Source organism: Neoarius graeffei, chromosome 23 (genome assembly GCF_027579695.1).
Source record: "Neoarius graeffei isolate fNeoGra1 chromosome 23, fNeoGra1.pri, whole genome shotgun sequence".
NCBI lineage: Eukaryota > Metazoa > Chordata > Actinopteri > Siluriformes > Ariidae > Neoarius > Neoarius graeffei.
Window position 1 is genome coordinate 49,327,200 of NC_083591.1, and position 21,580 is coordinate 49,348,779.

The following is a 21,580-nucleotide window of genomic DNA, read 5'->3' on the forward strand; positions in this document are numbered from 1 at the left end:
CAGGTGTGTTTATCTGCTGGAGAAGGTGTTCGCTTGCCATCCTTCCACTTGCAAGTGGTGAGTGACTTGTGCATGCCCGATATGCACTGGGATCATGTGACGTGCCGTCTAATTAGTCATGTGATTAGCGTATCCGTGTATTGGCGTTGCTGTATGCACGCGAATCGTTTTAAAAATATGTTAATCTGATGATCCGCTGATTCGAAATAATGTAAACAGGGCCTCAGATGGGGCAGTTCCTCACTGCCCCAGTATACAAGCCGTTACAGTACGACAATGTCCGCTCCCTACATTGGCTCCCAGTCCAGTACCGTTTTCAGTTCAAAATCCTCACCATTATCTACAGATCAATTCATGGCCAGGCCCCTGCATATCTTGTTGAGTTATTGCACCCCCTATCCTTTGCTCGCTCTCTTAGGTCCAATAATCAAAACTTATTGTCTGTCCCACGTACCCGCCTTAGGACTTGGGGTGATCGTGCTTTTGTAGTGGTTGGCCCCAGGTTGTGGAATGACTTACCTGCTGAACTCAGGTTTGCTCCTTCTTTAAATGTTTTTAAGAGCCAATTAAAAACACTTTTTTAGACAGGCTTTTGGCTAGGTTGTTTTTATCTGTTATTTGCTTTTCTTATTGTACAACTGGGCCCACTTTGTCTTTGAATTTGTTTTAATTTATACCTTTTTTATTAGGTTTGTTTTGCTTGCTATTGTTTACTGTTTATATTATTTTTATTTCTTCCTTTCCTATTGTTTTTGGCTTTGATACATTGTAAAGCGCTTTGTGACTGTTTGTCTGTGAAAAGCGACATACAAATAAATTTTACTTACTTACAATAGCGTCCCATCAGTTTCACTTGCCAAAGAAACTTGTAATCCTGGACTGCTTTTTCTTTGATGACTTAATTGACTGAGGCCAAGTTTACATTAGACCGTATCTGTCTCGTTTTCTTCGCGGATGCACTGTCCGTTTACATTAAACCGCCTGGAAACGCCGGGAAACGGGAATCCGCCAGGGTCCACGTATTCAATCCAGATCGTGTCTGATCCGGTGCTGTGTAAACATTGAGAATACGTGGATACGCTGTGCTGAGCTCTAGCTGGCGTCGTCATTGGACAACGTCACTGTGACATCCACCTTCCTGATTCGCTGGCGTTGGTCACGTGACGCGACTGCTGAAAAACGGCGCGGACTTCCGCCTTGTATCACCTTTCATTAAAGAGTATAAAAGTATGAAAATACTGCAAATACTGATGCAAATACTGCCCATTGTGTAGTTATGATTGTCTTTAGGCTTGCCATCCTTCCACTTGCAAGTGGTAAGTGATATGCACTGAGATCACACACACAGCGGCTCAGTCCCGAATCACTGCTCGTGCGCTTCACTCGTGATTTGGAGTGCAGGATGCCTGCGGAGCCGAGCGTATCCGTGTATTGGTGTTGCTGTGTGCACGCTAATCGTTTTAAAAACGTTAATCTGATGATCCGCTGATACGGTCTAATGTAAACCCCACCTGAGTTAAACGTTAAGATCACAAATGCCGCTTTTCCACTACAAACGCGGCTGAGCCGTGCCGTGCCGAGTCGAGCTGAGTCGAGCTGAGCGGGGCTGTTGGAGTTGCATTTCGACTACAACCGCGCTGGCTGGAAGTGGGTGGACACATTGGGTGGAGTTAGTGAAAGTGGGTGGACGTCACGTGATGTCGTTAAGCAGCGCAAACAGTGACATCAGTGACAGTGGCGGAACAAGTCAGAGCCGGGCCGGGGGCGGGGCAAATGACCGGGCCCTTTATTAAAGCTTATCATAACATCATTTTAGGCTACAAAATGTCCGCAACTGCGGTGATTACCAATTTCAACACTACCGGGTGCAACTATGTTATTTAGTACATCAAGTCCTTCAAACGAACATGTAACTCAGAAACAAAAAACATTAGGATACTGTACATGGCTCATAATAAAACAGCAATAGCCTATACTGCGCACATTATTTGAAGGGCATACGAATGAGCACTCAGAGTGGTGACAGGAAGAGTCAGAAATAAAAGGAGGGCGGTGCAAACCTCACTGAATGCACTGTGTTTACCAATTTCAACACTACGGGGTGCAACTATGTTATTTAGTACATTAAGTCCTTCAAACGAACATGTAACTCAGAAACAAAAAAACATTAGGCGACATACTGTACATGGCTCATAATAAAACATCAATAGCCTACTGCGCGCATTATTTGAAGGGCATACGGCGAGCCTTGCGCTCCGCGAACTCGTCCACGATGCTCTGTATGTCACTGATTCAGTGAGCTTTTAAGCGGTAGTCTCACGACCCGAATAGTAAACAATAAACATGGAGGACATGGAGTCGTTAGTGTTGCTGGTCTTGGTGCTGTGGCTTGTTGTCACCGACAACGCCAACAGATACTGGCAAGAGCGTATAGATGAGGCGAGGCGCATAAGGCTTCAGAAATTCTCGTAATTCGTAATTCTTCTTCTTCCGGGTTTGCGGTGTTTACAGATCCCAGCGTGCTCGCGGGGCGTGTGTGGGCATGTGAGGACACTCCTCCTCACCAATCAGTGCACAGGGGAGTGTCTGCTCACGCCCCCAGCCTCAGTCGGCACGGTTTGGCTCGCTTCAGCCCCACTCCAAAACGGTGCGAGTTTTAGGGGCTAAGCAGGGCTGAAACGAGCTGAGTCGTGCTGGTTTTTGGTAGTCGAAACGCGAGCCGTGTCGGGCTGAAGTGAGCTGAAGCGAGCTGAAGTGAGCTGAAAAAGGGTAGTGGAAAAGGGCCAAAACAGAGGCGATGATGTCTTCGTCTGTTATGCAAATGATGGAGGTTACCAGTGTATCGTTGTTAACGTCCACCCACTGACTCGCTATGTTTTCTAACTCGTCACCCTTCAGTTCATTCATGTGTTGCAAATCACCGATGACGTCAGCAATCACGTCACCCTTTTATAGATCCTCTGATCACTGTGTTCTCAATAATTGTTAGTGATCGAAACCTAAGCTGGACTCGTTAAGCCTTTATGGCATTAACATGCATTGTTACCTTGACTGCAGACTTATTGTTTGTCTCTGGTGGGAAGAGCAGCGCATGGCTCAGTGATGTTATTTTGAAGACTCCAACTCATTATCATCACTAAAGGCAGTGGACACAAATTTAGTTCTCTATATGCAAAAGTTCATAGTAAGAGAGTTTGTTATAGCGTGGTTGCAGTGGAATGAAACATGATGGTGTGTGCCGTTATAGAGAAATCATCAAAGCTGGGGTAGGGTGATAAAACTAGATGTAAAGCAACATTTTAACACCAGTCTCTCTTTCAAGCAAATACCCCAGATGGTCACCAATCAGCTTAAAAAAAAAAAAAAGCAAGCTGTGCATTTGGTTAACAAAAACAAACTGGTGCCATAGGCTCTGAACTCACGCACATCTAAAGATATTTACATACGGTTACACCACAGCACTGTTCAATGCTTCATATAATAGCTGGCAGAGTGCTGCGCATACAAGATGGGTTATTGGAAAATAATCATCTCAGCACACCGGTGCTTGATTCATTTTTTTTTTTAATAACACGCCCCCGAGTGTCTGAATGCTTAATTAGTGTCTCCAGTGTCGGCGCTTTGTAACAGAGATAAAGCTGTAATTCACAGGAAAGAGGAGCTTTCTCAGGAACATGACAAGCTCCAGTTCACCATATTACTACCTTCAAAAAGAGACGGGAGGGTGAAGGTAGGAATGTTTATAGCTGATATAAACAATAACAGGAACTTGTTTCACAGATGTTTGGGAAAGTCATGCCTTAATCAGGAAAAATTGGCAAACTGGCGGAAGCCATGGCCTAATGGTTAGAGAAGCAGCTTTGGGACCGAAAGATCGCCGGTTTGATTCCCTGGACCAGCAGGAATGGCTGAAGTGCCCTTGAGCAAGGCACCTAACCCCTGATTGCTCTGGGTATGTTGTACATCGCTCCAGATAAGAGCATCTGCTAAATACCAGTAATGTACTATGTCAGGGGTGTCAAACTCAAATACACAGTGGGCCAAAATTTAAAACTTGAACAAAGTCGCAGGCCAACATTGAACAAATGAACCTTTTAATATGGACCCAAACAAGTTTTGCTTTAACATTGAATATGGAACAAGCAACGCTTATTACTATACAATATATAACAATAGTGCAGACATGCTAAATCGAATTTCAAAAAAAAAAAACACACAATGGCATTAATTTATTAAATGAAATTTAAATCGTATGCCTCTTTTCTATTTGCAGCCTTCTGATTTAAATATCAAAATAAACTTTTTCCACAGGCTAATAATTTTAAAAATAAAACAACAATAATAAATCAATCAACCATTCAAGCCCATGCCTTGGAGTAGCAAGAAAAAGTGCATAAAGAAAAGGTTAATTATTGCTCAGTTTGCTACACACTGATCTAATCTGATGTGCCCAAGCCAGATACCTGGCATCTCTTCTTGGATGCTAGTTCATCATTCAGTGCGTTTACATGCACATCCAAATCGAGCTACTGTCGGTAATCGAGCTAAGGGTCCCAGCAGGGGTGCCAGAGAAATCCAATCCTACATGCACACAAGGAAATCGAGCTATTGTGTGAGGTACATTGTGCACCCGAGCCACAGGTGGCGCTACACGCCCCATCGTGTTGGTACACTTCCGGTTGTCGTCATGAAGAAGAGCTATTCAAGAGTATAAACCAAGTTATCAGCAGTGTTGCCAGATACTGCTGACGTTTTCCAGCTCAAAACATGTTCAAATCCGCCAAAATGCACGTAAAACCGCCCAATCTGGCAACACTGGCAGTTCCGTGTTCACAAGTTCCGTGCTCAAGCTGTTAGGCTTGCTCTAACAGACTGTATGGCTACAAACTGTCCTGCGCAGACCACTGTTTTGTAAGACAACTTATTTTGCACAATTGTATATTTTTCTAAAGTCCATTTTTTGCTTACAATTTAACTTGTGTCTTAAAGTGCCATTCCACCATCGGATGTATTCTTTGGCATAAAATACAATATATTTTATGACACCATGACTAGACAGAGAAATCTTTTAGCTTCAAAATGATATATCAAACAATTTTTTGACAAGTATATTAATTTTGCGACCAAAGTCACCTACCCTTTTAATTTCCGCGCGGTAGTCAAACGTGATGTCATCGGCAGGTTCCCCTTCTTGTGTACCACGTCACGTGTGACGTGGCACAGATTATCAGCAACGGCGGATAGAACGCGATTTCCACTTGTCGATTGCTGTGCCGATATTCACCGTCGACCGTCTCCTTTGGGCATCACTTGCTATTTTCCTTCGCTTCTTTTCCGAAGCTGACCATCGCGTTCTATCCGCCATTGCTGATAATCTGTACACAAGAAGGGGAACCTGCCGATGACATCACGTTTCACTACCGCGCGGAAATTAAAAGGGTAGGTGACTTTGGTCGCAAAATTAATATACTTGTCGTTGTCAAAAAATTATGTTTGATATATCATTTTGAAGCTAAAAGATTTCTCTGTCTAGTCATGTCATAAAATATATTGTATTTTATGCCAAAGAATACATCCAATGGTGGAATGGCACTTTAATAAACACACAAAGTTCAATTGTTTTGTTTTTATTGACATTCTTCAGATGTTGGACATCACACACACACACACACACACACACACACACACACACACACAAATACAGTGACTTGTTTATGTACACAATTCACAGCTATGCAACAGCTGTACAGATGTATTTGGTGATACAGTAAGTGAGCTAAATTTTAACAGTGCAAACAATGCCACAAAAAGAAAAGATTCATGCCGTTGTCATGCCGACCGAGGCTGTTGTGTTTCCCGCTTGTGGTCTTGTCACTTCCGGAAGGGGCAGTGCTGAAGTAAGTAGCTCGAATACGTAGCTCAATAGGGTTTACATGCACTAAGTAGCTCGGCTACAATCGCATAATCTAGGTCGTGTAGCTCGATTCCGAGAAATCAAGTTCGGTTCAATTTCAGCCGAATTAAGGTGTATACATGGCATTTTGAACTTCGATTTCAGTCGAGCAACGGCAGAAATTCGATTCTCTCTATGTGCATGTAAACGCACTGACTGTCTGGGCTCAGGCTCTGAGCTGAGGAAATCCTCAGTATCGAGCGAAGGTGTTCATCAGTCAGACGTCTCCTGTGAGATGTTTTGGTCATCTTCATTGAGGAGAAAAGTTGCTCACATAGATAAGTGCTGCCGAACATGGAGAGCACCTGAGCAGCTTGGGTGCGGAGCTGAGGCATTGTGTCGAAAAGTTGTAGCGTGAAGTCGCTATGGCAACTGTCCGTTTGTTGTTGAACGTTTGGACGTCCTTCTGCGTTTCTGGGTCCTGTCCTGATTGACGCGCCAAAACAGCAGCAGAGCATTATGGGATTTGTAGTATTAGCGGTGAATGCGCTGTATACACAAATCCGACGAGTAGTCATTTGGGATTGCCTCGCGGGCCAAATATAATTACACTGCGGGCCAGAGTTTGACACCCACGTACTATGTGCTCTTTACAGTAATGATTTGTAATCATGGCCTAATGGTCAGAGAAGCAGCTTTGGAACCAAAAGGTTGCTGGTTCGATTCCCTGGACCAGCAGGAATGGCTGACGTGCCCTTGAGCAAGGCACCAAACCCCCAACTGCTCCCTTGGCTGCTCTGGATAAGAGCATCTTCTAAATGCCTGTAATGCAACCTCACTCTTTGCTGTGACCTAGAAGAGAACAGGTTCCCTTTTGAAACTGCTTCCTCTCAAAGTTTCTTCCTCATGTCATCTCAGGGAGATTTTCCCTCACCAATATCACCTTGAACTTGTTCCTACATCCAGATTTCTGTCCAGTTGTTCTGGATTGCTATAATAATAGGGCACTTCAGGACATGCTGTTAAAGGAAAGTAATCAAATTTAGGTTGGTAATGATTATTTTCTCTAGAACAGCACATCCCAAAGTGTTTTATTCCTTACAGGACTCACCAAAACACAATGCAACATCAGAAATGTACAAATAGGAAGAATTTGTTGTATCACTTTACATCGGAAAGTTTTCATTTCACTTGAACATGACCATGAAGCTGAGGGCAATTATAAATGCTGACTTGTTAAACCGGTCCCGCAATGCACTACTTGAGATTCAAGTCTGTGGAGTTACCATACATCAATCCACAAAGCACAAATGTCTCGGAGTAAAGAAGCTGGTTTAGTCTGCCATCTAGTGACAACAGGAGTCTCATCTCATCTCATTATCTTTAGCCGCTTTATCCTGTTCTACAGGGTCGCAGGCAAGCTGGAGCCTATCCCAGCTGACTACGGGCGAAAGGCGGGGTACACCCTGGACAAGTCGCCAGGTCATCACAGGGCTGACACATAGACACAGACAACCATTCACACTCACATTCACACCTACGGTCAATTTAGAGTCACCAGTTAACCTAACCTGCATGTCTTTGGACTGTGGGGGAAACCGGAGCACCCGGAGGAAACCCACGCGGACACGGGGAGAACATGCAAACTCCGCACAGAAAGGCCCTCGCCGGCCACGGGGCTCGAACCCAGGACCTTCTTGCTGTGAGGCGACAGCGCTAACCACTACACCACCGTGCCGCCGACAACAGGAGTATAAACGTTAATGTCACATTTTCAGAACCTCAACTGTTTGCTTCTCATTCTTCTCCTTGTTTCCATTCCTCACTTATACAAGAAAGAAAAAACAAACATTGAGGACAAGCCTAATAACCAAACGAAGCATCACTTTAAACCAACTTTACTTGTTAGCCAACTGCATCACCTCTCATCGTCCATAATGAATCTGCATACACATATGACTTTTACACACTGAATGAAAATGTATTTCAAATGATCTCATATAAAGAATTATATTATTATTATTATTTAATTGTGACTCATATCCCTTATGAAAATCTACCATGGTTAACTATGGTTTTACCATGGTTTTATGTAGTAACCATGGTTATACTATGGTTTTTATGTAGTAACTATGATTCTACCATGGTATCTCATGGTTATTCTAAGTACTATGAACCAACCATAGTATTACTATGGTTCATCCATGGTAGTAACCATGGATCTACTATGGTATTTCATGGTGATTCTAAGTACTATGAACCAACCATAGCATTACTGTGGTTTATCCATAGTACTGCAGTAGCATCATAGTTGTATGTGTAATAGGTCATAGTAACTATGAAATTAGTTTAAAAAGGGATAGTATGGTTTTTAAAAGGCTGCACTAACTGTAGTATTACCATGCTTTCGTCCAACAGTCAATGCTGTAGAGAAGGATCTCGATTAGCCCAGATACATTAACATTTACCATAGTGAAACCATGGTTAAACCATAGTCATGAACCATGGTTTTCATGGTTACCCAAAAAACCATGAAAACCATGAATAACTATAAACCATGGTTAGTTTTCATAGTAAAACCATGGTTAATTTTTGTAAGGGATATGATATTTATAGGGATTTAAAGAACTGAAATGTCAAAGACTGGGCACACTGTTCACTTCCTGGGTTGAAAGAGGTAGAAACATAGATATACATAGAAGACTAGATGCCTCACCGCGTATTCCAGAACGTCCGCACAGGGCGGCCATCTTACCACAGGCAAGCTTTTCCACAGAATTCGCGGTACACTGAGGTAAGACCATTGAGATGCTTAAATGTTTATACTCTTATCTTGCTGAAATTTTGACGTATATACAAATGGTTTGATTTCTTAAAACATTATTAATGTGGTTGTAATTCTGGGTGCTTGAGCATGCTAAAATCGTACCTTTTCTCTTCAAAAACGACTTACTGCAGCTTTGTCAAAGTTGTGTTTCAGGCTAGGCTAGCTCGTAGCACCAAGTAATTTTACATGGAAGGTCATGAGATAATATTTTCAATAACTGAAGTTGCACTTGCACATGGTTTTCATTTTCGGGTTGGTTAATTTAAAACAACTTGCATTATGATTTCTAGAGGAAATTAAATTTCTGACTGTGACGAGATGCCAGACTTCTGTGCGGCTTTCGGTTGCTCGAACCGGCGATGTCTGGAAAGCAGGGCACGCGGGATCACTTTTCACCAGTAAGATAATACATCATTTTTTTAAGGATAATCGGTAGCGTTATTTACTTAGTGAAATAATGTCCAATACAGTTCCTGATATGAGCAGCCGGGCTTTTTTTGTCACAAACTACCGTGAGTCGCTGTCACTGTTTTATACTATTACTTACTCGGGCAGTGCATTTGTTATTATGCGATGATGTGAGTTTGCATTTGAGCAATTCCAGCGTTATGGACGTGAAACTTGAACTCAAAATGGCAACAAATGACCCAGTGCATGTTTTATTGTCCCCCAGTATTTAAACAGGTGTTGCATATTTTAAGGCTGTACCATACTGGAGAAGTGATAGAACAAGAACAATTCCCATAGTACATCTCGGGCATGCCAGAAAATGCCAATAAAAGATGTGTTATGGATGTGACAGAAAAAGTATCACTTTTCTTGGGTGACTGTACATTTTTATCAAACTCTGTGAAATTGTAAACCTAATGTCGAAATGGAGATATCCATTTGATAGAGGGGTCCAAGGTGAATATTAAAAAATCTTTGTTTAAAATATTTTGTATTTCATGCAGAGTTTCGGAAGGAAAAGTCAGCGTTATGGATGTGACGAAATTCCGTTATGGATGTGACGCGTCTGAAATAGACATGGCATATGTTTAGAAAATCAGCAATTTAATCACTATAACCCTTTGAAAAACTCTCTAAATATCAGCTAAAACTATCAAAGTTCTTAAATAATATTTAGAATGGCTATTGTTTTTGCTGTTTTGTGGATTTTAGCATACATTTCTGTGGCTTGTGGCAATAATATAGAATTGTACATGATCAAAGTTGATTTTAGCTTGGGTTTTACATTATAAGAAAGAAAGACTGACATATTAAGGCGAAGGGAACAATTCTTGTGACAAATTGGTTCAACTTATTCACATCTGTAAAATACAGGCCTAGGTGATATCTCTGGGAGTGGTTTTGATGTATTACATGTTGCTTTATTCTTGCATGGTGAGGTTGACATTTACATGGAATTGCCCATTTGTTATTATGCTATGATGTGAGTTTACATTTGTTATTATGCTATGATGTGAGTGCATTAGGTTTTTGAGGTGGATGAAGTATTTCTGAAGTTTCAGAAGTGAGTAAGCCGTTTATTTAACTTTAGCTTCCCCTACGGCCCTATCACATGTAAAAATATTTTCACTAAAAATTGGAAATAAATTGTATGGTTATTTGTCCTAAGGCTGCAGTTATCCATAAGGATGCAGTGTTAGGCTTCTCACAGCATAGGAATTTCAGCATGTATTTTTTTTAAACATAAAATGATTATTCATCATTAATATCATAAATACATACTTCCGTTTGTTTTTTTTTTTTTATATAACAAACCAAACCGTTTGAATATCGATTGAAATTTGAGGAAGTTACGGTCATCTGAAAAGTACATATCGCTACCAACACAATGTAATGGGTAAGCCAGCTGTCTGAGGTAAGATGGCCGCCATGTGCGGACGTTCGACTTCGTTGACGGGCAACGGGGACGAGGCATCTAGTCTTCTATGTATATCTATGGGTAGAAATGCAGTAATGAGAGCGCTCAGATGTAACCTTGGTGAGAGGACAGAGGTAGAAGAACGACTAGAGTGCCATCTTGTGTCACTAAATGGAAACACAACCCCATAGATGAGTAAGTGTAGGGGTGAGAATCTCTATGGAGTTCCTGATTCAACTCGGAAGATTTTAAAATCAACGTTAATACTTTCAGGACTTTGAGGTTTGACTTCTACAGCCGACATTTTTGGTTTTCTGGTATACCCACTTCCAGCTTTAACTATCAGGAATATGCCATTTAACAAATATGCCATTGGGGATTTTGGATTTAGGGTTTAGGATTGGGTAGATTTTATTTTCCATCATCACAGAATCTTTCCAGAATCGCAATGAATCTGAAAACCCAATCACAGCAAAATGCAATAGTAACTAGAACTGTGAGTAAACTCACTACAGAATACCCCCACACTCACAACAAAATGCGTCAAATGGAACTGTGTGAGAACTTAAAAAAAAAAAAACCCTACAACACCATGAGTCAAATTCCTATTAGTCATTTATCTCAATAATATAATATACAGGGTCTAAATCCATTTGGTCCAATTTCACGGAGTGGAACACCAGCCACATCACCAGATAATGACATTTTTTTCGCGGTCCAAATCCTGCGCTCTGATTGGCTGGCGAGCGGGTCTGTATCTTACAATACGTACCCCAGTTACGGACCCCTGGTGACTCGCTTGTTCACAACAACAAACATAGTAGAATTTTTTTGTCAACATTTATCTTTTTTTTTTAAAATAAGATTTATTTATAAGATTATCAAAAATCTTATAAATTTTTGCCAGCATTTCTCAGGAGAATAGCATTAATTTTACAGCATGGATAGCGATAATGACAGTCTTCACAGGGAAAGCGAATTTTACTACCCTGAAGAAGAAATAAAATAAAATATTTCAGGAGAAAGCTAAAGCCTGTAATTTGCTAACGCCGAGCAAAAACATGGCTGAATCCTGAATGATTCCTATTCGTATAAATAGGGGACTACATAGGCGGCAAAATGTAGTTTTTTCCCTGCCATGGAAGTGCACTTGTATACCGAGGAGGAAGCCATTTGCATTACAGCCGTTAACGAGGATTCAAAATGGCGGCTCGGCTCGGTTTTCCCTTTCGGGCGCTCTCGTTTTCTGTTAGAATTTGGTAAAGAAAAAAATTAATATATTATTTACCAGCTTAAGGTCGGTCCGTATGGTGAAATACCGTGACCTCGGCCTTAAATACTGACCTCGGCCCAGAGGACCTCTATCTTGAATGGTACTTTCAAGACCTCGGTCACAGTATTTCACGATACGGACCTCCCAGCTGATAAATAACATATATATCTAAGAAAATAAGCATCTTTAAGACCTTGGTTCGGGATTATTTTTCACGCACATATTCAGTTGGTATACTGCAACAGTGTAAAGCTTCATCAAAATCCATCCATCCATGATCTGTAGCAGCTTATCCTGTTCTACAGGGTCGCAGGCAAGCCGAAGCTAGTCTGGTTAACACCAGACCATATCACAAGTGAAATATGGTCTGGAATCCGCCTATTGAATTTCTCGTAGGGGAGGTGTGGTTTACGATTGTCAACGGCCGTTTATTGGACGTTGCGAATATCTATCGTTTGGCGTATGGCCAATCATGGCCCATGGCCAATCACGGCAGTTGTACCCGGTGACGTAGTTAGAGCGACGAAGAAGAGAAGGAAAGAGAAGGCAAAACAAAAATAGGAAAACAATGGCACCGAACGATTACTGCCGTTTTAAAACAAACTTTCACTCTAAACTATTCAGAACAGTGTCTAAAGCTTGATCGAAAGTTTGGTTCGTATCGCTCGCCGCCATGTTAAATGTGATCCGTAAACAGTCCCAAATAAACTACAAGCTTCCGTTTGTCGAGTAGTATGCGTCACCGTCTTTCCACCCCTCCCCACTCTCTGATTGGCTCCCTAACTCAGGCGAGCCTTTAGACCATAGTTTCCATGCTGTCGTTTCAGATCGGAACGATTGTGCAAAGCAGCATGGGATTTCCCAGGCTAAGCCGAAGCCTATCCTGGCTGACTATGGGTGAGAGGCGGGGTACACCCTGGACAAGTCGCCAGGTTATCGCAGGGCTGACAGAGACAAACTCACTCACACATTCACACCTACGGTCAATTTAGAGCCACCTGCATGCCTTTGGACTGTGGAGGAAACCCACGCGGACACGAGGAGAGCATGCAAACTCCACACAGAAAGGCCCTTGTTGGCCGCTGGGCTCAAACCCAGGACCTTCTTGCTGTGAGGCGACACTACTACACCACCATGCCACCCTTCATCAAAATCCATCAAACTGTTTAGGAGTAGTTGCGCTTACAAGACACACAGACAGACGGACAGAGCGATTCCCATATACCCGCCAAACTTTGTTTGAGGTATATGTACAATATACCAGCCAAACTTTGTTTGAGGAAGTGTGTACAATCAGATCTACCAGATCGCAACAGAAAAATTTACTATTAAAACCAGTTGTTAAAACAAAGTGTGGTGAAGCAGCTTTTAGCTACTATGCAGTACAGCTATGGAACCAACTGCCAGAGGACATTAAAAATGCTCCTGCTGTTGGCAGCTTCAAATCTAGGTTAAAGGCCAAGCTGTTTTCAGATGCTTTCTGTTAAATAATTAATATTTTTACATTTTTTATAATCTTTACTTTCTCTGCATGTTTTAAATTTACTTTAATTTTATTCTATTTTATTCCGCTGGTTTCTTTTTCTCCTTTTTGGCATTTTATCATTTTATTATTTTAGTTCTACTGTTGTTTAATTCTTATTATTTTCTTTTAATTCTTTTAATTAATTGTTTTAGATTAAAAATAAAATTATTTTATGTAATTTTATTTCTCTATTGTTTACTGTTTTTGTTTTTGCTTCTGTAAAGCACATTGAACTGCCATTGTGTATGAAACATGCTATATAAATAAACTTGCCTTGCCTTGAGGGTGGGGGGATATAATTATGATCAGTTATAATACAAACACACACACACCTGAATTCCAGAGGTGGTGAAGTAGGGGATCTCAAACTTCACACTAATTGGTGGCTTTCCCTCTTTATCCTCAGCTTCCACACTAGGCAGACCAAAGTGTGCTCTCATCAGGTATTCCTTACCTCCCTGAGAGAGAGAGAGAGAGAGAGAGAGAGAGAATCACCTTATAATTTAAAACAAAAATGTTAACTTGTTCCACAACAGTAAGAACTGCGTCACCTCTTTAGAGAAACCCTGATAAGTATGTACGCGTGTGTTTCTGAAAGCATTCATGTACTTACAGGGAAAGATTTAATGGACCAGACAATTTCGCTGTTCTCAGGGACCCACTTCACGCTCCCCACTGTGGTCTTAAACTTGGGCGAGTCTGCGTCTGTGGGCACTGGGATATGGATCTCCACGTTGTTGGCTGTAGAGCGCCGTTTAAATTGAGATTTGGCCTGAAACACAGAACTGGATCAGGGGCTTCACTTAGAAAGCGTTCCAACTTCAGACACTAAAATTCATCTGGAGATTGTTTGGGGCGTCAGTATTGTATAAAACACAGAAAATGAGTTTAATGAAACCTCCCAAGTCTGGAGAAATTAATGGATTAATTTATTACAATTAAATATACAGCTTAGGCGGCGCACCAGAGGAAACATCACCTATACAACTTAGCCAAATGCATGAGATGGACAACAGCTGGGGGGGGGGGGGGGGAGGAAAAAAAAAAAAATCTGTTCTGACCTTTATCATGTACTCGATTCTGCTGTGTGAATGCTTCTCAATCACAGACTCGATCCAGATCAGGGGCTTCACCTAGAAAGCACAGAGATCATCAAGGGGTGTGGCATTGGTATAGACCCATCCCACATGACGTCACGACAAACGCGGCCGCCATTTTGGACATGAACTACCAGTAGTCTACCACAGCCAACAACGAGGAACGACGGTGAAGCATCGAAAGGAATACAGCCATCAAAGAAAGTTTTTACTTTCAGCAAGACTTCCATCATGCCATTATATTGTTGTGCACCTGGGTGTAGTAACCATAGGGGTGTTCACACGGCAACTTTTACTCCGGTGTAGCACCGGGGCTGCCCCGGTAGAGCGTTCACACGGTACAAAGTTATACCGGTGTAGCCCCTGAAAGCTGCTTAAACCGGTGCAAATCTAACCCTGCTCGGGAGGTGGTTTAAGAAATTTACTCCGGAGTAAATGCTAGTTTGCGGGGCAGCACCGATATAAAATGGGACGTCTGAACGCTACCGGGGTAGACTCGCTACGCGTGAGGAGAGTTGATTACATACGGGCATTGCATAACTTGCATCCTGGTATTTTGCGCTTCCAAAATGGCGAATATCAACAACAACAGAACTGCGTGTCTTCCAGTGTTGCCAGATTGGGCGGTTTTAAGTGCATTTTGACGGATTTGAACATATTTTGGGATGGAAAACGTCAGCAATATCTGGCAACACTGGTGTCTTCATCCACGTTGTTTTCCCGGCGCTTGGTGATGCCATGACAACCGGGAAAAAGAAGTACAGTTTCACGCATGCGCATATTTCATTTCCGCATTATTACTATCGGAAATGATAGTAATAATGATAGGAAATGATAGTAATAAAAGGAAATATCAAAACTTTATTACTATCAAAGGAAATGATAGTAATAGTTTTTGCTACTATAACACGGTCGCAGAAACTGCCGTGTGACCGCAAGTGGGGCTGCACCGGTGCTAACACGCTTCTCTCTAGTAAGCAGGGTTGTGACGTGTGAACGCTGCGCAAAATTTACACCGGTGTAAGATATATCGCAACAAAATACATCGGTGCAGCATCGATGCAAATATGTGCCGTGTGAACACCCTACATCAACACACAAGGCAAGATTTATCATTTTATCGGATCCCGACAGATGCTGACCGACGGAGAAGATGGATGGTCTCTAAAATATTGGCAAAATGATGTTTATTGACACAGCAATCGTGTGTAACGGGAAGCATTTGCATATCCGAAGTGTTGTGTTTACATCAAAGATAAAATAAACCGATATGACAACGACTGCTGCTGCCAGGTTGGGGACACAAACTAGTAGAAAGGAAGTGTGCCAACAGACTTCCTTTGTGGTCGATTCTGCTTTAAGGTAAGATGCATTTAATTATTCGTCCGCTGTGGGTTTGGAATCGGTAGCCTGACCGACTCGTTCATGTTTGTGGTGCCATTTGTTTGTTGACGCGTGTTGAAATGGAAGATTGGTTGTTGACATGATTTCCAGTGATGCTTTGGTGCTGCTGTGGATCAGATGTGTTGAGTCGCCTGACTGTTTTTTTTTTCTTGCGTGTGGTATCATTGTTGACGCGAGGTTGTTTTTTGAACATGCCAATGCGGACACGATTTCCCCTGATGAGTTATGACTTCAGATGCGATGCGTGTGTGGAGTCCGCGTGATACGTGCGTAAGATAGGCTTCTCATGTGTTTGGAGATCCGCGCTCTGAGACAAGCGCAAGCACCCCCCGCCCCCAAGGGAAAAAAAGGGACCCCCCGAAAATATCGGCATAGTTCGAACACTGGGTTGGAGAAAGTAATGGCAAATAGTGAGTGCACAAACCATAGAAGGTAAACTGTACACAGCGCCAGGGCAGTGTGATGGTATGTCTACTTTTAGATTGTGTTAGCTTATCAATGAACACACTCGTCACTCGACGAGTTTCACGTCTTTACGACAGATACTTAAATGTGTGTTAGGTATTACTGTTGCAGTCTAAGCAGTCACTGTAGCAGCTAGATGAGCGAGAACCGAAAGGATCTGTGCCATAAACCGTTATTTCTTCATGTCCAAAATGGCGGTCGCGTTTACGAAGGTCAAGTGAGTGGGAAGGGTCAATAGGTGTGCGTGTGTGAGCGTAAGGGTACTCACGTGTGTGTTAAGACGGTACGACATGAGCTCAAACTCCCCGTCTGGAGGGATGAAGGAGATGGTGCGGTCGTTCTCAAAGCGGGACAGCCGTACGCACTGGTGGAACTTCACGTCCTCCAGCTCTACAGACTTGCTCTTCCCTCCTGAGGATGAAATAAAATATCCATTCACAGACACATCATTTCTGAATATTATTATTATACGGGTGCGAGTAAAGCATTAAATGTAACTGACTATATTGTGACGCCACATGACTCTCTCAGACGTGCTTGATAATTTACCAAACGCAGGGTTAATATTAATCGACAAATCTCAAACAGACACCAAGTTTAACATGCATCTATTAATACATTGGCGAACTAGTGAGAACACAACAAGCTACAAACTTTCTCTGAGCCTGATAATTTACTTTCATTTAACTCATTTATTTCTTCTGATCACCACTCCCCCCCCAGAAAGAAAAGCAAACTCACGTCCAGTGTTTTCGAACAGGACCTTGTCGTTAAGGCCCAGACGCAGCTCGGGCATGCCTGAAAGAAACACTCGCATCTTTATGGAGCCCACGATTTCGCTGCGGAGGACGTTTCCATTGGCACTGACCTGTGAAGCGACAAGATCAACACACAGACCTGCATCATTATAGGTTTTGAGTTCTTCTCAGCCGAGATAATGCAAGCACACGTAAAGCTACGTAAATCTGCCTAAAGGATGGCATCATATTAACCCTGGAGAATTAATTCTGGTAACTCCGATTTTCTGAAGCGGCTTTCAGGGATGTTTAAAGTGCATATCACGGGTAAAGGGCGGCACGGTGGTGTAGTGGTTAGCGCTGTCGCCTCACAGCAAGAAGGTCCTGGGTTCGAGCCCCGGGGCCGGCGAGGGCCTTTCTGTGCGGAGTTTGCATGTTCTCCCCGTGTCCGCATGGGTTTCCTCTGGGTGCTCCGGTTTCCCCCACAGTCCAAAGACATGCAGGTTAGGTTAACTGGTGACTCTAAATTGACCGTAGGTGTGAATGTGAGTGTGAATGGTTGTCTGTGTCTGTGTCAGCCCTGTGATGACCTGGCGACTTGTCCAGGGTGTACCCCGCCTTTCGCCCGTAGTCAGCTGGGATAGGCTCCAGCTTGCCTGCGACCCTGTAGAAGGATAAAGCGGCTAGAGATAATGAGATGAGACCACAAGGTCCAAATTGAACCTGACTCTTACAGACATTTATAAGAACTTATAAGAGACATTACTGCTGTAGGTAGGGCTGTAGGCGTGTCCCTGTAAGATAAGGTATACGGTGTTCCAGCTAGTTTATTTTACCAGGGTGCCGTGCCCTGTCCTCCAGAGCATGCGGTCTGCCTTCAAATACCAGTGCCACGCCCAAATTTTTATGCACCCTACTCATAATTTTCCAGAACGTTCCAAGCGCCCGGCACATAGGTTCCACCACAGAAAGAATGTGTGCCCTAATGAGTTTTGCTGACTTGCAATGAAGGTCATAAACCTGTGATTGGTCATGTTGACCAATCACAGCACACTGTTAGTGCCAGGTCATAGTCACGCTCTGTCAACCATTTTCTTATTGCAACAATAAGTCAGTGAAGCAAGGTACGTTTGAAAAGCAGCAATGTCTGCAAGTGTGTGAAAGGGGAAGCCGTGTCTGTGTCAGCCCTGTGATGACCTGGCGACTTGCCCAGGGTGTACCCCGCCTTTCGCCCGTAGTCAGCTGGGATAGGCTCCAGCTTGCCTGCGACCCTGTAGAAGGATAAAGCGGCTACAGATAATGAGATGAGAATGAGATCACGGGTAAATTCAGGAGCAAGATCAATGTAATTCTCCTATTTTATATTAAACTTTGGTCAAATATCTGTCACATTTTGTGCAATTTTTTTTTTTTTTTACCTTGCGCAATATCGGAAAAATTCAGTTGAAATCGAGCCATTTGAGGCGAATTGGTCCGCCTCTGAAAAAACTTGGCATTTGGATTTCCCGGGAAACATTGATTTTCGTGACGTCGCGTGCGGGACGCCTCCTTCTGAATCCTACATCAGCGCTGGTTTGTTGATGAGAAAACGACCTGGTGGTTTTCTGCAAATTTCTTCAACGCTATCGCGTAATTATTAAAATGGTTAACAGATGTATCGTAGGAGGGTGTAGCAACACCAATCTTGATGGGATTAGTACTCATCGTTTCCCAAAAGACCGGACAATGAGAGAGAAATGGGAGCGCTTCGTGCGAGGCACCCGGAAAAATTGGCTACATGCTACAGCATTATTTGCGGTGCTCACTTCACAAGGCCCGACGACTTTGAGAACTATTCGCAGTGGGAAATGGGCTTCGCGAGGCAACTTGATCTGAAAAAAGACGCAGTTCCATCTGTCAGAATGCCCAAAGCAACACCGTCGCCATCTCCATCCATGTCAGCGTCACCAAATGAGCCAGCCGTTTTCGTCTCCCCTGACAGAAGGTGAAGTACCGCATCCGTCGAGGACCGAGCAGAGCCGAGAAAAAGACCAAGAAAATCGGCAATTCACAAGTTGACTGTTATCAGGGTAAGAAATAATTCTGACATCTCATTATATTCTTCATCCACAGGTGAAGTAACATTGCGCTCAGGTGACAATTCCATATTTTAATGCAAAATCGCTAGCTGCTAAACTTGGTCTACACAGGCTGTGCACTGAAACCGCGCAAAGCTCGCGCAGCCTGCTGGCGCTTCCGCAGGTAACGTCACGAATCTGGCTCCAGACTCCCTTGGGATTTTTCCAGACGCGCTTTGCTATTTTCTTTTTTTTTCTGCTGTAGACAGATGGCCTTGTGCAAAATTACCCTTCTGGATGAGTGTGTAAAGGGACATACTTTCATATAAAAAAAAAAGAAGAAATTGGTCCAGAATATGCACTTTATTCAGACCAGGATAGTTCGATAGTTCACTTGCTTTGGTCCGAACCAAATGTTTTTTTTATTTTTTCATTTTGGTGCGGTTCGCTTTCACACTGTACATTTTAGTAAGCGGACCAAAATCTGTCAACAAAGCCACGCGCCCTGAGGTCGTTCAGCTATTGGTCAGAGACGACACGCGCACAAAGCGCTGTTCTGGGGAGCGCGTGAACCCCTTCTCCTTCATTTTCTCACTGAATACAGCAAACACGTCGGCATTTTTGTGTGTTCTCTCCAAAAGCTCAGATATGTGGACATCTGCCCATATATCCACAAGGGTACGCGTTTCTTCCTCGGCCCACGTTTGCCCCCGACTCATTTTTTGTACTCTGTAGTCTAGCCTACCACTGGTCTGAATGACTGAACGACTGTTGTAAGGTTCCCTTGACAACCGAAACAGTGTTTGCGCTTTGCGGTGGAGTGTCAAGACTCTGTTTCCCATAATGCTCGACAAACGACGGAAGCTCCCGAGGTACAAAAAAGCAAAACTGTCGCATTAGGTCCGGTCTGCTTTCACACCTCCAAAAGGTCCGCACCAGGGTTCCTTTGGTCCGGACCGAGTCCGACCTTGCAGCTCGGTCTCGGTCCGCTTGTTTGGTCCGGACCAGAGTTCGGTGGTTTGTATTCAGACCAACCCAAAAGGTCCGGGACCAAGGGAAATTTGGTTCGTTTGGTCCGGACCAAACAACGTAGGTGTGAATACGCCCTAAGCCACTATGATTCGGATTTGAACTTAAGAAATCTAACTCTATTCAAGATCCGATCATTATTTCAGTCAATCAGCAGTCAGGAAATGGCTAAGTGCAACACTGTACATCTAAATTTGATACGCTGAATTTGCAGCGTCGTGCTGACTGACTAAATAAATAAATAATTCCACATTCAAATCCTTTTATATTATTGTGGCAACAATACAGTGCACTGATAACTTTATACTGTATAACTTATTACTGTTTGACGTCTAAACTAGAACATACAGTAACACAGACGAAAATGGTAAAATAACCATGTGCTATTTTACGCCACGCTGTTCTTTCTTCTGTGATGGATTTGTGTGTTTGTTTCCCGAAGCAGAACCGGAGTCAAGAAGTGCGAGCGTCTGTTCTAAAAACGGTGCGCCTACCAGAAGATTAACGGACTCGATGACGTCCAGGAAAACCTCGTTCTTCCTGTACTTGATGCCCTCTGACCTCCAGGACACGGCATTGGTGACCGTGGCGGGTGGGCGTGGCGCTCCTGTGTCTAACTTGTGCCCCTCTTGTGTGATGTATCTAAACAAACACAGACATCAAGCTGAAAAATAAGTTCAACGTCCAAAAACGTTACAAAAAAAATAAAAAAACTGCGATATGAACTGCAAAAAACGTTAAAGACAGATAAAGAGCCTGTGATGGATGATGTGATACTGACTCCTGCAGGATTTTGCTGTCGGTCGTCTGCGGATAGCCGAAATCCATGAGCTCGTCCAGCAGCTCGTAAATGATGACAAAGTTATCTCGGATGCTCTCCTCCTCCAGCTCCTTAAAATACTCAGAGAAAACCTGACACGGCAAACAACGGTTACACAAAACACGCATGTACATCTACACAACATTTATGGATCTGATGTGCAATACACGTACCTGCACGATTTTATACAGGAAAGAGAAAACCAAAGAGACGCAGGCATTTTTCTTAGAGGTCGCAACAACTAGACAGCGGAGTTAAAGGAAACCAAGTTCTCGACGTCAAAGGGTGAAAAATCCACACACATTGTTTTGTAACAAGCAGGAAGTTACAACTATAATCTGTATGTAATAACAGGAACTAACTTATCTCATGGACGTGCTGTTATAATAAAGACTTAAGATAAAGATGAAGAGAAGACACCCTTTACAGTAAAACTCTTGCAAAAACCACTTATATCGCAAATACAATAAATATCAGAGTATAAAGAAAAACAACTTTATTCAACACGTACGCTTGTGAAATTCCTCTCTGCATTTGACTCATCTGAAGCAGTGAACACACACACACACACACACACACACACACA

At 42.9% G+C, this 21,580-nt stretch overlaps 1 protein-coding gene across 1 annotated transcript in view; it reads right to left on the reverse strand.

The window, feature by feature from the left end:
* The window catches only part of ap1m1 (adaptor related protein complex 1 subunit mu 1), a 70,563-nt gene that overhangs the window by 17,207 nt on the left and 31,776 nt on the right, over positions 1 to 21,580 (reverse strand). Inside the window, exons 3-10 of the mRNA XM_060906319.1 lie at positions 21,168 to 21,235; positions 20,956 to 21,086; positions 20,669 to 20,816; positions 17,093 to 17,219; positions 16,620 to 16,762; positions 14,447 to 14,518; positions 13,999 to 14,157; positions 13,718 to 13,843 (exon numbers count right to left, since the gene is read on the reverse strand). Of these exons, the coding sequence (XP_060762302.1) occupies positions 13,718 to 13,843; positions 13,999 to 14,157; positions 14,447 to 14,518; positions 16,620 to 16,762; positions 17,093 to 17,219; positions 20,669 to 20,816; positions 20,956 to 21,086; positions 21,168 to 21,235 (974 nt within the window). The remainder of the gene's footprint in view (positions 1 to 13,717; positions 13,844 to 13,998; positions 14,158 to 14,446; positions 14,519 to 16,619; positions 16,763 to 17,092; positions 17,220 to 20,668; positions 20,817 to 20,955; positions 21,087 to 21,167; positions 21,236 to 21,580) is intronic.